The 20,724-nt window shown below is 31.2% G+C and overlaps 2 protein-coding genes across 3 annotated transcripts; one reads left to right on the top strand and one right to left on the bottom strand.

Annotated features, from left to right (window-relative positions):
• Nucleotides 1-130: 130 nt before the first annotated feature.
• RPE (D-ribulose-5-phosphate-3-epimerase) lies at nt 131-5,167 on the bottom strand. Of its 2 annotated transcripts, XM_047299867.2 has the most exons (10): nt 5,007-5,167; nt 4,205-4,319; nt 3,854-3,994; nt 3,653-3,766; nt 2,542-2,620; nt 1,556-1,665; nt 1,400-1,456; nt 925-994; nt 752-827; nt 131-432 (listed from the first exon to the last, which is right to left on the bottom strand). In XM_047299867.2, exons 1-9 carry the CDS (start codon nt 5,111-5,113, stop codon nt 778-780), a joined length of 843 nt encoding a protein of 280 aa, XP_047155823.1. In that variant the 5' UTR covers nt 5,114-5,167; the 3' UTR covers nt 131-432; nt 752-777. The 2 variants fall into 2 exon arrangements, with proteins under 2 accessions (XP_047155823.1, XP_047155815.1); XM_047299859.2 differs by lacking the exon at nt 131-432 and having other exon boundaries at nt 476-827.
• A 7,086-nt stretch (nt 5,168-12,253) lies between these two features.
• Nucleotides 12,254-14,418, top strand: LOC124826927 (galactoside 2-alpha-L-fucosyltransferase-like). The gene is made up of 2 exons (XM_047299900.2): nt 12,254-12,634; nt 12,742-14,418. Exons 1-2 carry the CDS (start codon nt 12,430-12,432, stop codon nt 14,196-14,198), a joined length of 1,662 nt encoding a protein of 553 aa, XP_047155856.1. The 5' UTR covers nt 12,254-12,429; the 3' UTR covers nt 14,199-14,418.
• The last annotated feature ends 6,306 nt before the right edge of the window (nt 14,419-20,724 follow it).

The following is a 20,724-nucleotide window of genomic DNA, read 5'->3' as shown; positions in this document are numbered from 1 at the left end:
TTCCTTTTTCAAGAGGTCCTTTCCCCTATCTATGATTGTATAGACATAGACACATTTTGTATCTTGACTAATAGAACAGCAACTGACAAGGAATGTCCTGTTGACATTGTTAGAACAAAACAAAATGGAATGCAGAAATAAACATAATTTATTTGGGCTTTTTTCTCAATACTTATATTCAAAGAACGCACAACTGCTTTACAATATGGGGAATATAACTGACAGGTTACAAGCTGATATAGACTACATTGAATAGGGCTTTATCTTGGATTAAACTTGTCGCTATAAGATTATACACAAACTATGCATCCCACCAGCAGCCTTACTTGACTGATTTCTTATAGTTAATTCCAGAGAAAAGCAATTGGCAGTGGTGACAGCAAGCCAGGCAACATAATGGTGCCCTATAGGCCGCCAACTCATTAATATTGTCTGCCAGGTTCAAACAGAGCAAAACCAGCAGTGAGAATGACAATTAAAATGAGATCATTTTGTGTTTCCATATGAGCATTTGAAGCAGTATTGCATAATTATCAGTCAGATACATGTGATAATTGAGTCAAAAGTATAACATTATTATACAATATTTTTCACATGGAAGTTGGCTCATAGTCGTAAGCAATGTCTGCAATTATTTTACTTGATTATTTCTCATATTGGCAGCCAATTATGTTTGTATTCAACCATCCAATCAGAAAATTGATGTCAAACTTTAATGGAGAGACCTCTATGTTGCGAAAATGCAGCTTACATTGGAGGGTAGAATATTGCACACATTCACACAGCAACTGCTTCAGGTCTTTTGCTGGTTTTGATTCCTCTTATAGCTACAAGGGAGTTGAAGCCAGGAAAATAATCAAAATCATAATGAATTTACACTCGTTGCAGTATATCTCCATTCAAATAAAATATTATTTTGGGTACCTTCAGCATAATCTTTAGCTCCAAATACAGCAGAACCAGCAACCAGTGCATTGGCTCCAGCCTCAATCACCTGCCAAAAGAGATTATACTTAAAATTGGATCTTACAACGCAAACGGATCACTCTTATTACTATGCCTTGTTGAAAGCATTCTAATCCTATGAACAAACAAGAATGAATTTGCTCGTCATTATTTCTTTCCAAATCTTTGTGCCGTCAACAGATGGAGCACTTAGCCAAAATACAGAGGTTATAAAGTTGAAGTGCATTTACCAAAAAAAGTACACATATAAACTTGACCTGCCTGAACAGATTGATTAGATACACATGACACATCATCTGTTTCCCAATATATTTTATGATGAGTTAGTTCATTGAGCACAATCAAATTGTGTTCACCACGTAGAAGAAGACTTGTCACAAGATAATTCTAAATTATAAACGGATGGAAGACAATATGATTATGTGTACGGCACCTTGTAAGCATTTGCTGGTCCAACTCCACCATCTACTTCAATCCATGGATTCACTCCCTGAAAAGAAAGAGAGAGAACACAGATATAATTATGTATGACATAGAACTAGGGGGGAAACAAAAAATAATACACAGTAAAGCAGATACAACACCATACCTTCTCTGCGCAAAGTCTTCTCAAATCAGAAATTTTCTTTACTTGACTCTCAATAAAACTCTGGCCACCAAAGCCAGGGTTTACAGACATGATTAAGACTAAATCAACCACTGCCAACACCAAAACAAGATTAAGAGCTTTTGATTTTTAACTACTAAAACATTTTTTATGCATGTAATTCAATAGATCTCAATATGTTGTGAAAGGAGTTGTTTCACTCCCTTTTACCTCCTTAAGGAGGTAAAATATGCCCATACGTTTCTCGTGAGTAGTTAAGGTAAATCAAGAAAAAAAAAATTTACTCCTCTAATTTTGTTGATTTATTTGAACTAAAGCTTTAAAACAAGAAACTAATTACAAAAATGTGTAGAACATGATATAGAACTATAATGTGACTAGCAGAATGAAAGTTTAAACTAGTTAATAATTGAGCAAAAAAACTATTCTTGATCTTTCAAATTTGTTGACTTTCATTATGAACCCAAAAATGAAAAAAAAAAAACAAAGAAAACAAACACATGCTCTAAATAACAACAAAAAAGTCAAGTGTAATTCACCAAAAAACTAGAATAGTATGTGTGAATTAAGATTTGAGAGTAAACTGTAAAACCTTAAGCATAGGACTAATATGTCTAACACTGCTATTAAACCTGCTAACTAAATCTTTGTCTTCTGTTTATAAATTAAAATTTTCTGGTACAAGTATTGTGAAAACACAAACAGTTTCACAAAGCTCAGATTACACCCTTCTACTACTAAAAGAAATAAAGCACCAAAGAAACAGAACTCCCAGTTAACTGACAGCTTTGCTAACATTTATATTCTAAACTCAATGCAGAGTAGGCTGGTATTGGTCCATGGTTAAAGCTCAGAAAGCCACATTAAGAATACTGGGAACCTGAGTCAGAAATATTAAATGGAACGACTACTGGTATCATTGTATAATGAAAAGAAAGGAGACAATAAAGGGAGAAAAAATGGCTCACCATCAAGGACATATTCTATTGTGCTTAAGGGAGTTGCAGGGTTTAAGACAACTCCAGCTTTAGCGCCCAGACTTTTCACCTAAATCAGGACAATGAAGTCAGCTATATTAAGCAGAAAAAATTAAAGCATGAGAGGGAAAATTCCCATGTATCCAAGGATTAATTTCAACTGTCCAGTTCCCCAGATGGCTTTTAACACTACTCCATATAACAATTTATGGTTCTGAAAGAAAGAAACGAACTCTGAAATGGATATACTCAAAAGTAAGGTCTCATATTTCACAAAGATTCAGACAAAGGAAAACTTCTGATATGGTATAAGGCTTCCAAAATCTATTTATTTATTTAGACACTCACTTGGAATGAAGAGGCCAACCACTCCTCATTAGGAATAAGAAGTACGCAACTTCATATAGCACTGGCCAATTATATAAAGAGACCAATGCCTTCTACTGCATTTTACCATGACCTAAATAATAGGTGATTATGAACCCAAACCAACCAAGAAAAGGATAAAAGAGATATGGGAACCTAAGCAAACCAACCAGTTAGCATCACTGGCACCAGAAAATATTGAAAGAACGTGTAACAGCAAAAAGAATTTCACCTTTTTTGAAAATTTTTTAAAAATACTAAATTCATTCTAAGGTCAATCCCGGTTTAAGAATTTCCTTGATATAAGATTTGGCTTTCTGCTTCTTCAAAGGGATAAACACTCAGTTCTCAAATCCTTAACGAAAAAGTACACCAGTTTCAATATAACAATTTGTTCAGGCAAATTGATGCCTTAAATACCACGAGAATTTGCTGTGGCCATTTCTTTATCCTGTCCTCAGACTGCCTTGCTAATGTTCTATCCACATAGTGAAGTATATTCTATAGATATCCTTAATAATATAAGTAACCAAGACATCCCTTTACTGTCACTTAAATCTCAAACATTTATCCCAGCATCATGTCACTAGTACCGTGTCCTTGACAACAAAAATCTCAAATTGATCAAAATAATATTTTTATTTTATTTACAATTGATCAAAGTTATCTCCTTGGTATCAGTTTTAAGTTGGAACAACGTTGTTCAAGAATCAGAAAGTTCAGGAGGAAATCATACTTGATTAACTGTACGGTGCAAATGGATGGTGGAAGATTGTTCACAATGAACACTGACAATATCAGCTCCTGCCTTGATAAAATCTGGCACCCTTTGTTCAGGCTCCACAATCATCTAAAGTGTTTAAAAAAAAGTAAGAAATGTACTTAGATTCAGTATCAGTTTAAACTTGCATGCGTGTATACATGAATAGATGAATACCAGGTGCACATCCAAAGGAAGATCCGTCACAGGGCGCAATGCATCAACCACAAGAGGTCCAATTGTAATATTTGGGACAAAGCGTCCATCCATTACATCAACATGAATCCAATCACAACCAGCCAACTCCACTGCTTTCACCTAGACAAGATAACACACGACTCCAACATTCATTATTAGTTCCTAGAAAACAAAAGGACGGGTTCACTAGCAATTAGAAAACTTGATAAAATGATAATCAAATATAGTACATTGTAAATACTTTAAAGACCTTTCTAAGTTTGAGTAGTTGCAAAACAAAACATTGGAAACTGAAATACCGATAACAGAATGTAAAGTATGTTACCAAACCTGCTCTCCCAATTTTGAAAAGTTGGCAGAAAGAATGGATGGAGAAACAATGATATCGCTTTTTGAAAACTTGTCAACACGAGATGAAGCCTTCACGATGGTTGAAAGTTTCCTCCTGAGTTCACAAAAGTAGAGAAGTTAAAAAAGGACATTAAAGAAGGCTATATTATTCTTTCAAATACCCCAAAGCACAAACCATATCTAACAAAGTATACGTGCACTGCAATCTGCATAAATATGTACCGATCACAAGAAAGTTGTTTAGAACTTCATATGAACACAAGGTCACAGATAAATACATCGAAATGCTGGCTAATAAAATGAACCTCTGAAGCTACCAAGTTTTAGCCTATTGACGAGATTCCCAAACCTCAAAAAAATTAACAAATCTGATAGCAAAGGGTATAAATAAACAGAACCATCCAGGTTCAAAAACAACACAACAAGTTGTCAAGATCCTCCCTGATGAAAATAGCATGAATTCAAACCAGGAAGGAGACAATGCGTGATGATGACATTAAGTAAATCATTTAACTTCTGAATTATCTGACTGCAAGCTACCCAAAGGTCGTTCTTTTCTTTTAATTTGAACAAACAGTATTGACCTGTTATCTCCACAAACACCCACAATCACATACAGGGGTCCCAGTGAGTGGATTTGATTTGATTGTCAATCCAAAACATAGGAGTGAAATTCGTGAGAAATCCATCCTCTGGGTGTCTCCTTTAGGAATAAGATGTGCGCTTCCCAATCTACCAAAGTAGGAAGTATGAAACCCAGTGGATGTAAGAATAGGAATACCTGGAGAAAGTGAGGGAAGGAGGATGAAAAAGAGTGGCTTTGTGAAGGTGGAGACCATTAATTTGGGATTGGAGGGTGGATGAACACAAGGAAGAAGTTGCAGCCATTTCCTTCTTCAACTAAATTCAAGTTTGCTTGTGGGTTGTGATGTGAATTGATTGAATTTGTAATATGAAAAATGGAAAATCACATGAATGACACGTGCCGTTTGGTTTGGTGGAGATGTGCTTATCTGAAACGGTTGGTTGGCGCTCCTCTTCTCTTCACCACCTCTCACAAAACCATACCACAAGCAATATTTGCCTTCAATTATTAAATACTTCTTACATCAACCATCTTATTTATGTAAGTTACTTATTTTCTCTTATTTTGTAAAAGTTCAATTTATAACTTGATGATGCATATAATCTAAACCTTTGAATACTCCTTTATTTTCGTCTCTTGCTTCATCTGGTATAATTTTTTATAACATATTCTTACACTTATATTTTTTTCACATGTATTAAATATATTTTTTTAGTTCTTTTACCACAATTATTTTTGTAATTATTACTTTATTTTATAAGCTATTATTTCCTAGTATTTTGCTAGATTTTTTTTAATGTTAATAGAGAAAACTTTCGGCAATCATTAACTAAATTTTCTTAGTCAAATTTTGTGAGAAAATTTCAATTTATTTAATTAAAATGTCATCCAAAAAAGACTTTTAATCAATGATATTAAACATGATTTAATGAATGTTAGTTTGTATATATAATTGTGGTTGATATTTATACTATATAGTTAAAGACTCTTAAGTTATATTTATAATTTTAAAATTATTAATTAACCAAGTATCAATAAAATATCATTAGGTACATGTTACCGAGTGTCTAATGGGTAATAAAACTCATACAATGATCAATAAATACTTTGTAAATGATGAGTTATCTACTAGATACGATGATTGTACTCCTCAAGGAGTAAGTTCAATGATTACATAAATTATATTTTCGAAACTGAAGGTTATCTACCATCCTCTAATAAGCACGCTCCTTATTGGAGTTGGGTGTTGTCTATCAGTATCTATCCCTATTTGTTGAAGACATTCACACATTAGGTAACTTAACCAAGAAATGGTTGTAGGTCACCATATGCCATTGGGCTATGGGTCAATAGACCCATAATTGAGGCCCATTTGGGTTATGACCCATGGTAAGTAGAATACCTTTATACATATTCTTTTAATCATATTTAACTTCACTTTTACATTAATCAAACTTTGACTTGAATATCTGATCTAAAGACTAAAAAAATCTTCTACATGTACCTTACCATTCGGTAGAAAACAAATGAGGTTTGGAGGATGAATATCGAATAGTAGGAGTTCATGAAGTAAAAAAAGACTTTGTAGGATATATTCGATTCTGTAAGTACAATATTAAAAAAAATATCTTAACTCATATCAATAAACAAATAATTTTATAAATGTCATTTGAAAAAAAAAACAAAATCTAAACAGAAAAATGTCACGAATATAAATTGAATAATAGGATAATTAATATTAATATTCTTGAATTAATAATAGATGTTGAATATTTAAATATTTTTTTTTTAATAATGATTGAAATAGTTTATCTAAAAATAAATATAAATTCAATAAATTTGAATTGTCTTTAGAATTGAAACAATTTGAAATGATACAAATTCAAATTTAATGCACTTGAATGTCTTACAAATTGTGAAATTCTCTTTTAAAGCACAAGGTAAAACTAAACATCAACTTTTATTATTAGATAAATAAATTCATTTAAATTATATTTGTCTTATAACAACAACTATTTCAAATAAGTGTTAGATAGTACATTTATGTATAATTTTTTTTTTACTACTTGTAATCTCATCACTTACATTTAAGATTAGAGTTTATGTACTACTCTATTTTGTCTTGTCACTTATGCTTAAACTTGGAGGTTATATATAGACTTTTTTTTTCAACCACATTAATAATTTCTATATTGAAACCATAACAAAAATTGAGACGGTAAGACCTTACACAGGTGATGTGTAAATCCATTACCTAACAAAATATTAATTTGTACCATTATTAGGATAATTTAAGTGTGATTAATTTTAAGTATTATCAAATAGACATAATAATTAAGAAAATAATTAATTATAAAAGACTAATAATAAAAACCTAATCACAACCTTAAAATAAATAACCAATATAAAGAGGGGGTTTCAGTTCCAATAAGAAAACAACACTAATTATGAATGTTCTAACTTGAGGTTCTCTTAAACTATTTACTAAAACATTTAGCATTTATTGAGAAAGCTATAAAAAAATATGTTGTTTTGGGACACATTTGTTGAACTTAGGAATTCATGAGATGAATTGGAGCCTTTTATTGACATGTTGGTATGATTTTCTAGAATAAGTAGCGATGCAAAGTCATAAAAAGTTGAAAATGACCTTTGGAGAGGATGAACATGCCAAAACTCGTACAATATGGTATGTAGTTGTAAATACACCTTTCTCAATAATATTCTATTAGGAAGATCATCATTTTAAGGAAAATAAACTTTGTCAAACATTCACTTAATAGTAAAGTATCTAACAAATATCCTATATTTAAACCCAAGAAAGTTATGAAAGATACCAAACACTTATGTACAATAAAACAATTAAGATATAAATATTCTAGATTTAAACTCAAGAGTGGTGACAAAAAAAAACTTACCTCAACCAACAAAAGAGTTAAAGGACATGATCCTAAAAAAGAAAACAATGTGTAGATAAGTTTGAACCTACAAGTAATGTTAGATAAACGATAGTGATTCTGTCAAAAGAAAATATCAATGTGTTTTCATAGTCAACCAAAGATATGCTTGGGTATTAATCCAAACATAATGTGACACAAGGTAGTAGTAGATCTAAAAGTTAAACCAACAATTAAAGAGGTCAAAAGAATGAGAAAACTAGCCATGTGTGATAAGTCCAATATCTAAGGTGGTTCTATAATATAATGATTGTAAAAAATCTAATAGGAAAGGGATGATATGTATTAATTTTGGAAATATAAATAATGTTTGTAATTGATACCCTTTGTCCAATATTGATATGGTGACTCGTGTATCATGTTATGAGCTATTAAGTTTCATGAATGTATATTCAAGATATAATTATATTTGGATGCATTCATGAATGACGGTAAGACATTTTTTTTAAGAATGTGATATCGAATGTTTAGTATCACATAATGAGTGAGATATTTTGGCTCTACTTATTATAGCTTGAAATTTGAGGTATTATTTTTAAAAGTTGATTTACCAATAAAGCAAGTGTTACAAAAAAATGATTTAGAAGAAAAACTGATTAAATGAACTATTAAGTTGTTGGAATATAGTCTTAGTTGATGTCAAAGATATAGTAAAAGGCCAAAGTTCTAATTAATTTTGTAGTAGAGCTAACACCTCCCTCATAGCTAATGAAGATAGGACTTACAAATTGAAGAGTAGTGGGTGAGGAGTGATTTGAAAAGCCTAAATGATGTTTTGTTAGAGCAATCATTGTGTTTTGCATTTATTGTAAATAATAATCAAGCAATATAAAAATGGATGAAGTTACATGAAAAATATATGTATAAATTAAATTATGGGATGATGTTTGGTATGAGAAAAAGAAAACAATAAACTTGGGAAGAAAAATCAAATTGTTACCTTGACAATATGAAGAAGAAATAATGTTTTATAAAAATATTAGTCTATACCTTCACACAACTAAACCAAGTCATGGTCGTTAAAGTAGACTAGATGACATCCAAATATATTGTTAGCATTAGTTTCAACACAATCATTATATTTTAAATGTTGAGAGTCCATAGCTTTGTTGAATTTCACAAGGATGAGTTCCTTTTCCTCTTTTAGTGGTGGAAGTTTTTTTTTTTTTTTTTTTTTATAAAAAAAACACGAAAATTTTGTAGTCCTCATAAAATCTAGTGCAACACTTTATGACTAATAATATATATTAAACTTATTGCATTTGAAGCTCCTGACAAATCATCTCCTTCCAAGTTAGGATCATTTAATTGTCTACAAAATATATAAAAACACAGCAGTAATTATATTATGATAATGAAGCAATTAACCATACCAGAGAAAGGACAATATTAAGGTAAACTTTGAGGTCTATGACTAAAATTTCTAGTTTCGGAAGAGTTAGCATGTCAAATAAAATTGCCTCCACTATATCTTCTGTTTTATTTTACCAACCTAAGAATAAGGGCTTTTGAGTCTGATATAAAAAAATCCTTCCTAAGAACTAGGCTTGTAGTAATGAGCTTGGATTTTGTTGAATTTTTCCTCAAACAATTTATAAAATATTAAAGCAGAGTCAATAACTTATTATTAACAAAGGACCAATTGTATAAGTGTAATTAGGCTAGAGGGATGTTCATCACCATCAAAGGCTTGAGAGAAAAAGTGCAATCTCAACCAAACAAACACAATGTTGGTGTAATCATCTATTATGGCAAACAAAATAAAATGATGACAAAGACAAAACAAAAAACAAAAACAAATAAATAATATATAAAGATTCCTACCGATTATGTAAATATAGGACTGATAAAACAGATTAGTTTGATTCGTTTTGACTCGAAGTAAAGTGTGTTAAGAAATTTGGCTGGTCAACATTTCTTTTAAAATATTATTATTTTAAATCTTATATATATATGATCATATAAATATTTTTTAAAGTATTAATTGATTAAATAATGCCATTAAGAAATAAATTAAAAAAATTATTACTTTTATATTTTGTTAGTCAACTATAATTAATAATCAAAAAGTTAATTTATAAATTTTAACAATTTAATTTAAAATATTATTGTATATTTACATTTTCACATTATAATATAAAAAATTAATATTTTAAATTATTTTTATTTTTATTTTTATTTTAAAAAAATACAATAATTGACCGACTAACTTGTCTTATTTCTTATTTAGTCCCCTAATTTAACTAATCAGGAGACATTAGTCAAAACAAATTAAAAATACGAATCCAATTTATCAAATTTTAATACAGTACTAAGTGATTCCTAGACCAAGATCTACCTTTACACCTCTAATTAGGGATGGCAAAAAAATCCGCGCCCGCGGATATCCGCGGATAAAATCCGCGACGGATAGTTGATACCCGCGGATATTTACTACCCGCAACCCGCGGGTAGCGGATATTTTAATACCCGCTTATAATCGGGTCGGGTGCGGATATTATACTATCCGTACCCGCGGATACCCGCTACCCGCAAAAAATAAAAATAAAAATTTAATTTATATTTTATTAAGTTAAATTTAATTAAAATTAACATTAATTTATATTTTACAATATTAAATTTAATTAAAATTTATATTTAATTTAATTTATATTATATTTTATATATTTTTTATAATTTTATTTAAATTTTATTTTATTAATTTATTAAAATATATATTTTTTTAATATTTGCGGGTATCCGTGGATATCCGCGGGTTTTAAAATACCCGCGGATATTTTTTAAGCGGATATCCGTGCGGGTAGCGGGTGGATTTTTTTTTGTCGGGTCGGGTTGCGGGTAGGCACTATCCGTGCCCGACCCGACCCGTTGCCATCCCTACCTCTAATCAAATAAGAAGTATTTTGTGTAGCTGCTTTGAGAAGCCAAGTAACCTTTTATATGGACTTCTTATTTTTATTCTTTTATGTAATTGTCATATTTAATTTGGTTCATCCATTCAATCCCATGGTACAATCGGTCAAAATTAGAGGTTAAATAAAATAAACCTTTTAAACATAGAACCCTATCAAAAATATGACAACAATAAAGTCATTAAAACCTGAAACTGAATCCAAAATTAATTTCATCCTGTGTTCTTCTAATCATCATCATCAACACTCACTAACTCCATAGAGATTTTATTATACCAACAAAAACATGAATAGTTTATTCATTTCACCGTTCAAAAATCACCAATCACCATTGTTAATGTCTATTGAGAGCTATCCTTTTTGTCGCTGTCATCTTGCACTCAGAATAAAATAAAACATGTTTCACAAAATTTATCGATTTCAAGGAATTCAAGAGTGTGTCTATTTAGAAAAAGATAATTGAGAGTTCGTAGAAGAGAAAAAAGCAAAAAAACAAGACAAAGCCCAAAATAAAATAATTAAAAACGAAGAGAAGCGGACTAGAAAATGTTAAATTATTATTTTTTCTTTCTAAATTTAAAAAGTATTTGAGTGTTTAAATTTTAAAGAAAACATTTTCAATCCTTAAACTAATAGAAGAAATTAAAAGTAAAACTCCACCCACCAATCTTTGATATTTTCTATTTCTAAATACCACAATAATATCATTTTTAACAAACATATGACACAAAAAAAAGTGCACAAAAGACAAGAGTTTCAATTCAGAAATCCGAATCAAGTTGGTTAGTCAAGTATGTCAGTCCAACGTACTAGTCTTATTGGTTGATCAGGCTAGTCGGACAACTCGCCTTCATTAAAAAAAGATTAATTCGTATCACGACATTTCATATTAACACAGTCTGACAATTCGATCCAAGTATAATATGATTCAGCTAAAATTTTATACAGCTCGACTAAAATATGAAACAATATAAACAATAACTTTTCATAATAATAGTCCAACATCAATCTATTTTTATTTAAAAAATAAATAAAAAATTAAGTCTCCATGTAATATTAGATTTTCAATAATTAAAAAGATAACAAGCAAGCCCGCCAATTCGATTACTTCAGAGTGAATTGGATGAAGTTTTAAAGTTTAACCTATTTTCGATTTGTAGATTAATTTCACCCAACCCGTTTTTAATACCGTTTTTACAAGCTAATATTATACTAAACTTAAAACGGGTCAAATTTTGCCACCCCTAACAACACCATTCAATTATAAAAACTAAAAATATACTTTTCTTAAATTTAAAACTTAGAATAAACACTTTATAATCTTAATATTCAAAGTCAAATTTATCTTAAATTGCATAGTTTATTTTATTTGAACAACGAAGATCTAGATGTCAAAAATACGTGCGCACGATATATGTACGACCGAAAAAAAATTAAAACATGTGACATCATATTTATGTTTTTGTTTGAATTTTAAAATGAAAATTGCCATGAATAGAGTCGGTAACGATAACGGAAAGGTGGAATAAAAGGGTGTCACCGACAGTTCATTTACATAATTTCATACAGTAAGATTATTATCCTAATTTGGAGAGAAGTACAACGTTATTAAACTATTCTTCTAACCAAACAAATTAATGTCGATCGCATCATGCTCTGCGGCGTCTAAACCAAATCACACTATCTGCTCCGACACCCACTCACTCGCACTCACTGCATTCATTCACTCTTCTACAATCAATTTTTGTGATGAAGAAGTTCTCACTCTCACACTCCGATTTGGACTCTAAATGTGCCGTCACTTTCTCACTCATGCGTTTGATGGCTTTTTTCGTCGCTGCTTTCGTCCTCTGCTCTGTTATTTTCTCTGTCTCCATTGTTCTTCGAGATCCTCCCTCAGATGCCGTCCTTCGCGAACCCTCGTCACTCACCCCTCTCTTTCAAATCACTCAAGGTAACTTTTTCATTTCCTTGCTAAAGGGTTAACTGCTTTCACCTTTTTATCCCATCGCATTGCTAAAGCTGTAACATTTCATTTATTCTTCCTCTCATGACTTGTAGATTTGGACAATGATACCTCTGATTCTGTTGAGTTGCTTCGAGATAAACTTCTCGGTGGCCTTCTAGTTGATGGATTTCATGAAAATTCCTGTCTCAGCAGATACCAATCAGCCGAATATCATATCAAAGGGCTGTCAGGAAAGCCTTCTTCTTACTTCATTTCTAGGTTAAGAAAATATGAAGCTCAACACAAACAGTGTGGACCTTACACTGAATACTATAACAATACAGTGGAACAACTTAGGTCTGGTAAATTTACAGAGTCCTCACCTTGTAAATATGTTGTGTGGATTGCATTTAGTGGGTTAGGGAATAGGATATTGACCCTAGCTTCTGCATTTCTCTATGCTCTTCTCACAAACCGTGTTCTGCTGGTTGACCCTGGAGTGGATATGGTTGATCTTTTTTGTGAGCCATTTCCAGATGCTTCCTGGTTTCTCCCTGCTGATTTTCCTCTTACCGCTCAGTTTAATAATTTCAGTCAGAATTCTGATCAATGTCATGGGAAAATGTTGAAAAATAAATCGGTTCTAAATTCCAATGTTCCTTCTTTTGTCTACCTTCACATAGTCCATGATTATGATGATCATGATAAGCTTTTCTTTTGTGATGAAGAGCAACATTTTCTCCAGGAAGTGCCTTGGTTAATGATGAAAACGGATAATTACTTTGTCCCGTCTCTATTCTTGATGCCATCATTTGAGCAGGAGCTGAATGATCTCTTCCCAAATAAGGAAACAGTTTTCCATTTCTTGGGTAGGTATCTGTTCCACCCCACTAACAGTGTGTGGGGACTTGTTACCAGATACTATCAAGCTTATTTAGCAAAAGTTGATGAAAGAGTGGGGATACAAATTAGAGTGTTTGACACAGAACCTGGCCCATTTGAATATGTTTTGGATCAGATCTTAGCTTGTACTTTGAAGCATAAACTTTTGCCTGATGTTAACCATCAGCAGGATGCTACCAATTCATCAGGAAGTCCCAAGTCAAAAGCGGTGTTGATGACATCCTTAAGCCCTGGTTATTTTGAAAAGGTAAGAGACATGTATTGGGAATATCCTACAGTGACAGGAGAAGTGGTTGGTGTTTACCAGCCGAGCCATGAAGGATATCAACAAACAGAGAAGCAGATGCACAACCAAAAAGCTTGGGCAGAAATGTATCTCTTAAGCTTAACTGATGCTTTGGTTACTAGCTCTTGGTCTACTTTTGGCTATGTGGCTCAGGGGCTTGGAGGTTTAAAACCATGGATTCTGTACAAACCTGAGAATCGAACAGCCCCAGATCCTCCCTGTCGGCGTGCCATGTCAATGGAGCCATGTTTCCATGCTCCTCCCTTCTATGATTGCCAGGCCAAGAGAGGAACTGACACAGGTGAGCTTGTTCCATATGTGAGGCACTGTGAGGATATGAGCTGGGGCCTTAAGCTTGTAGACAGTGATACTTATCGCTAGTTATGGCCATATACAATGTATGCTATTACGAAACCCAGCTATGATGTGTTCCAAATTTTGTTGTAAAATAGAATGAGTTATTTCTTTCAGATGTGTATCCACTGTTCTCTCCTAGAATCATGGTATTAGCTTTACTATTTCAGGGCTATTGAATGCGTAGAAATGACCTTTTCCTAATTTTGTTTACATTGATAAATATTAGTTATTAGTTCTCGTTCCATCTACTTTTATTATTAAGTTAAACTTATATCCATTTATTTGTGACTTCAAATTATATTATTCTTTTATAAGGCACGAGAGCTTCAAATTTTCAGTCACTGATATTTCCGGTAGTAGTGACCTCGGTTACAGGAAAAAAGAAAAGGAATATTCCCTTACGACATAAAGTCACTGTGGAGTTCTTTTCATCAATCACTCTTGGCTGAACTATGACATTAGCCATTTTCATTATGTTCTAATAACTGCTGAACTTGTCAATTTGTTGAATATATTCTTTCAGAAAGTTAAGTGTATCAACTGGTGGACCTGATATGTATAGTTTATGACAAACAAACTACGAATATAAGTCTGTCCATTTTCCTATTCCAAAATGCAACAAAACCATTCATAACTTTCAATCTCATAAATGTCAGAGAAGCAACAACAACAATAAGCATCTGGTAGACATTACCTGTAAATTATAAACCACATTCTCGATTAAGGAGTGCATTAAATCAATAACAAAGAATCAAGAACAAACAGCACTAGGTGACCTACAAAAGAAAATCACCTTATGGGTGCGATCTTCACTGATGATCCAGCAGCTTCTTGTAAAAATAAGAGTCACAAATTTTCAGTCCATGAGAAAAATATAACTGAATTGCTTAATGTTGTTGGATTGTATTGATTTCTTGGGCTTGATTTTAAGCCCAATGTTATGTTTGATCTCACAAGGATATCCCTTCCAAAAGGGCCATTTAGAAAGTGTGGATTGTAATGTTGATGGCAGAAGGTAGTGGAAGCATACATAGCATAATGGGAGAGTAATGGAGAATAAAATTGAACAGAAAAGGTCGCTATCAGAGAAGAATATATCTTAATCTCAAGAGTTTACAAAAAGGTTGAGAAAACACAAAAGTTAGGAGGCACATCTCCATCCTATCAAATTCGAATAATTTCCAATCCAAGTCAAAGAGATCAAAAGTTAAGCTTTTGGAAATTGCCAATACAGTAAGCAACTCTATATATTTTCACGCGTGTTTTCTTATTGCGTTCCAATTAATCAACGTTTTTTTAATTTTTGGTAAAAGAGGAGATTATCAACGTATTTTCACACGGAAATTAAATATCATAGTATCCACATATTGGATAATGCTTTGGTACTTCTTCACAAAAATCTAATCACTCACCAAAACTACTTTCTTATTTGTTTACAAATCTGTCACTAATGAAAACAACGTCTATGGTTGTACGCTCTTTTGATATTTGCTAAATTAAAAGTCAATTACTATTATTGCTTCCATTTTTAATTTTTCCATCAAAGTTTTAATCAAAAGAAACACCAGTGTAAATGTGATTCTAATTTTATCCCCCATAATTACAATTTCACATTTACTATATTTTGTAAAAGTAAAAGAATTGTACGTTTTTAAAATACAAAAAATTATATAATTTTTTTTTGCAAACTTTGAAAAGACCCACTGAGAGCACGTCCCAAATTAGCCTTGGCACATGGAGAGTTTGAGGAGGAGATAGTAATGATATCTATATGATGTGGATGGAAGCAATTTCCCAAGAGTTGACCCTATTAGTTTAGTGGCCTAGTGTAATGAAGTGAAATATTTGGCGTTATGTTAGAGGACTAAGAAGAAATGCAAGGATATGAAAGTTTACCAAAAGAAATTTGTGACATATGCGTTTAGAAGTTTTGTAATGAATAATGACACCAAAAGAGTCCACTTATGAGGCACCATTCCCTTCCCAAACAAAACTCCAACTTCCCTTTGAATTGAAGTCCCAATTGGATTTCCCCAAGGTGTGGTTGTGACTTATTTCATCTTTTTTTCCATCAAAACACCATTTTCCAATTCACCCCTTTCACATTCACTTTTCCTCAAACCCAATTACATGCCTCCATATTTCCATTGACATGATGAGGTGCATGGGCTAAGATCAATGCCTATAACTTTGTTCAATGACATCCCTTTTACTATTACTTTCATTTATGCATAAAGGGAATGTACTAACTAACCATATAATTTCTTATTCTAGGAAAATGCCCATTTCTTTGAAATGTCTCACTCCCACACCACACTGCAATCATTTTCTGTGGTCACTAGGCCAACCAAACAAGGCTAACATTGACCTTTCACTCTTTTAGTTTCTATTAACCTTCGTTATGCTTTTTACACACAAAAAATCTCCATGGATATCTCGTTTTTCTGTTCACTGTTTGCATCTTTTATTTTTATAATATTTCCACTTACTTCATTTGGATACCATGCTGCAAGTATACCAATAATAAAACCCCATTAAGTGGCCTTGAAATAATTGACATTATCTAATCATAGTAAGAATCCACATTGTGGTTAACAAACATGATAGCAACATGTGACCACATGATCCCATACACGTAGTTCCCCCATCACCCTTCATTCTTGGACTTCATTCATTTCTTTTCTTCTTTCAATCACTAATCTTTTTCATTCACTTTTTTATGCATATACAAGGTCGTGTGCAAAAATATTTATATTAAATATTATGTGATCTCTGTTTGGTAAGCCAGTTTCTTCATTTTTCAACTCAAAATGTTTAGATATTAATGATGGTGGTTTGTGAATATTTGTTGATAGAGAAAAGGATAAAAGAGTTTTTGTGGAGAGAACAATGATTGGAGTCTGAGTGGGTCATGAAGACCAGAATCACAATAATGGAAATCAATTTTTGCCTTTTGGACTTTTGGATGGCACAGCCACAAGGAAGGAAGCTTTCTCAACTCCATGCATCACAGTAATGTTCAATATGTTAAACTATGATAAGTGAATGATATAATTATATATTTCGCCTAATTGAATTTAAATTATGATAAAATCTGAAACATAAAAAAAAAAAATATTACTTCAAGTGTTCATAAAAAATTCAAAACACATTGCTTTTGTACTATATGGTGAACATGGTGGACATACTGACATTGGGCAAGAAAGAGACAACTGCCACATTCTGGTTGGTTTTATAATTCCACTCGAGAAATACTTAAATATTAAATTATTGAACAGATTCTTTTTATCAAAATTGTACTGATTGTTAAAAATCTAATTGAAGTGTTCAACGCGTCCTTGATCTCTTTTTATTTTTCTTTCCTACGTGATAATATTAAAATTTTAATTTAATTTAATTAACGTTTTAAAAAATGTTATTTGTAAAATAATTGTGTAAGAAAATATTTTTTATTTATATATTATATATAATTTACTACCTGTCATAATAATAAAAAAATATAAAATACAACAAATAATACTGGGAAATTATTTATATAAACTACATAAATAATATATAATCTATCAGAAAAAATTAACTACTAAAAAGATTATCATATGACTAGATATTATGGACTGGTATGTAGTATAATCATAATAAAAACAATTTTATTTCATAAATAGTTTACGAGAAAAAAATTTATAAATTTAAATTTGTTTATACATCAAGATGATAATTTTTTTTTAAAGTGATGATAAAAAGAATCTTCAAACAAAAATTTTCAATTTTTTAAAAAATTTTACTGTATATAAAATATTATAGATAATAAAGAAATATAAGAAAGAAGAAAAGCTGTGATGGGTAGGAGAAATGACAACACTTAGGTGTGGACAGTTAAAAAGGCCTAACTTTCTCCTTCGACTGACATCAGGCGGTGTGGGACACACTGCCACTCCCAATTCTCCTTAGGTTCAGTCAGTCAGATACCACACTCACTGCATTCCTTACACAACCTCCAGAAGCTACAACAATCTAAACTCATTCTTTTTCACTTATTTTCTGTCACCATGCAATAATAAACAAGATTATGTGAACTTGAACATGAATTTACTGGCAGATAACAAAATTTTAATAGTGATTTTTAAAATTTTGTTGGATAGAATGAAATTTCTTGCTAGTGAAATAGACAAAATTTATTTATAAAAAATACTCAAATATTTATATTGATAAAAGATTTTAATTTTTTTATAAATATAATGAATATGAATAATTATAAAATAAATATTTATTTAAAAATACTAATTATATTTATATATAATATAAATCGTGAATTTATATTTTTATTAAAATAATATTTATCTTAAGTTTATAATAATTATGTAATTAATATAGTATAATATTAAAAAATTGTTAAAATTAATTACGACATGTAAATATTATTATAATAAACATTTGGAATGATGCACAATAAAAAAAACTTAAAAGATTATTTAGACCGTGCTTTCAATTAATCTTAATTAAGTATATTTAACGGGATAGAAACAAAGATGAATATAACACTTCAGCAATCACATCTGTTTAATTAATCCTTCAAGAATATTTCTTCCAAACAAAATAAAACATCATGGTTTGAATAGAAACAGTGCGAAGAAAATTTTTACTGAGGTTGAAAGCGAAAGTTTTACTTTTAACAACCTCATCCTGATTTAATCTACTGATTTTGAGAGCCAGAATGCCCCAGGGCATAGCTGACTAATACGACGATTATGATAAGGTAGTTGGTGTTTCTAAACTTATACCAGAATTGCAGCAATCAGAGAATAGAGCCATAAGAGTAATAACACATCCTCGAAAGTTAATTTTTTATTTCAATCTCATTCCTACAGTGAAATATACTAAGAAAAATTAAACAAGTGATAGGGCAATGCAGAAGGGCAGCTAAAAATTTTCAGAAAAGATAAGAGGTTGGATTGGTCATGAAGAAAATGAAATATTAACAGTTAATATTTTCTTCAATGTATTTATTTGGTATGAGAGTGAGTGAGAGAAAAACTATAAAAAAAAAAGACAAATTGCAGTATTTTCATGGAGATAAGGATGAAGACGTGCAGGACTCAAAGTGGTGGACTTTTGAGGGGATTTATCATGTGACATAAATGTAAACACCACATGGTACAAATGAGATCGTATATTGTATTTTTGGACAAAATAAGAAAAAGAAGATCAATGCTCTCATGTCATGCCATTACACCTTAACAACTCAATTCAGATCATACAATCAGAAACGGATGAATTCATAAATTCAAATGAATCAAACAATAAATTATCACATATACAGACAACCCTTCATGTTTCACTGAGGATAAGAAAATTTAACTAATATCAACTAACAAATAATTCTAACCTGTATCAACATAAATAATTATAACAATATCAATTTAAAGGTATTTTTTATCAATATCAACTAAAAAAAAATTAATTTACTTCACTTGAAAAATTATTTTCATTAATGTTGATTAAAACACCTTGTTGCCATTGATTAGAAAATAGTTTTGTCAATAATGTTAACTGACAAATAACCACAACTTGTAATATGAAATAAAATACTAATCAATATCAGGTAAAAAAAATTGCAATGACTGCAAGCAAACCTAATTAATTCCAACAAAAAATATATATTATAATTAACGGTAAAAACACAATTAATATTAACTAAGAAAAATTTAATTAACTTTGGTTGCAAAAATAAAATTAACATTCATTAGAAAAAAGGAAAATGATTACGACAATGTTGAAAATAAAAAATCCTTATCAACTTTAGCATAAAAGAATCTTAATTAATATAAAAAGTCAAAACAATGATAAGGTCTCGATTATCTGAAGTTAAGATGATGAAAGAAATCACACCCCAAAGAAGTTTATTTTTCTTTTTTTTCATAGCATACAAAAATATGTGTCCAGGAATCAATGTTATAAAATATAGCTCAGTGGAATGCAATTCAATATAAAATAAGAACAATAACCAAAATATATCAGATTAAAAGTGGTAGTATATTAGCCCATATGACATTTTCTATACTTAACCTTACACTTTGATTTTATTTATTTATTTTTTATTGCAGTCGCCATGCCAGTGGTCATGCATGGATTTTGTTACGTGTTGGAGGTTGCACTGGCAGAAATAATCTGTTATTGTACCCTCTGACTTTTACCTGCAGTACAAATTAAACCCATCATATTTTCTATTCTGAAAAGCTTTCTTATTAACAACATACAAAACACGGAAAGATGGGTGTGAATTCTGAACACCGCCACTGACGAGATGTGCTAAGATGTTTAGGTAAAACGTTTGAATTTTTGCATTTGATAATGAATCATGGTGTCTTGTCATTAACACACACGCACGTAAACGGAAAGAGAAAGGGGAGAGAAGTTCGGAGTTCAGAGTCATGATTTGCATAGTGAGGTTTGGAGTAGGTAAATGCAGATAAGTTTGTTAACATTTGTCTATGTCAAAGTAAGCTCGTGCACGTGTGTCCAAATAGAGAGAGAGAATTCAGGATTTTCTTTC

The sequence above is a fragment of the Vigna umbellata genome, chromosome 1 (genome assembly GCF_029865625.1).
Source record: "Vigna umbellata cultivar VRB3 chromosome 1, Vumbellata_1.0, whole genome shotgun sequence".
NCBI lineage: Eukaryota > Viridiplantae > Streptophyta > Magnoliopsida > Fabales > Fabaceae > Vigna > Vigna umbellata.
The sequence above is the reverse complement of the archived record's forward strand: the minus strand, read 5'-3'. Positions and strand labels throughout refer to the sequence as shown.

Excerpts from the sequence above, each read along its gene's own strand:
- LOC124826927 (XM_047299900.2), top strand. The coding sequence starts at position 12,430 with ATGAAGAAGTTCTCACTCTCACACTCCGATTTGGACTCTAAATGTGCC. Across the intron at positions 12,635-12,741 it reads TCTCTTTCAAATCACTCAAG|ATTTGGACAATGATACCTCT; the intron begins GTAACTTTTTCA and ends CATGACTTGTAG.
- RPE (XM_047299867.2), bottom strand. The coding sequence starts at position 5,113 with ATGGCTGCAACTTCTTCCTTGTGTTCATCCACCCTCCAATCCCAAATT. Across the intron at positions 3,995-4,204 it reads TTTCAAAATTGGGAGAGCAG|GTGAAAGCAGTGGAGTTGGC; the intron begins GTTTGGTAACAT and ends TATCTTGTCTAG. Across the intron at positions 828-924 it reads AGCTAAAGATTATGCTGAAG|CTATAAGAGGAATCAAAACC; the intron begins GTACCCAAAATA and ends ACTCCCTTGTAG.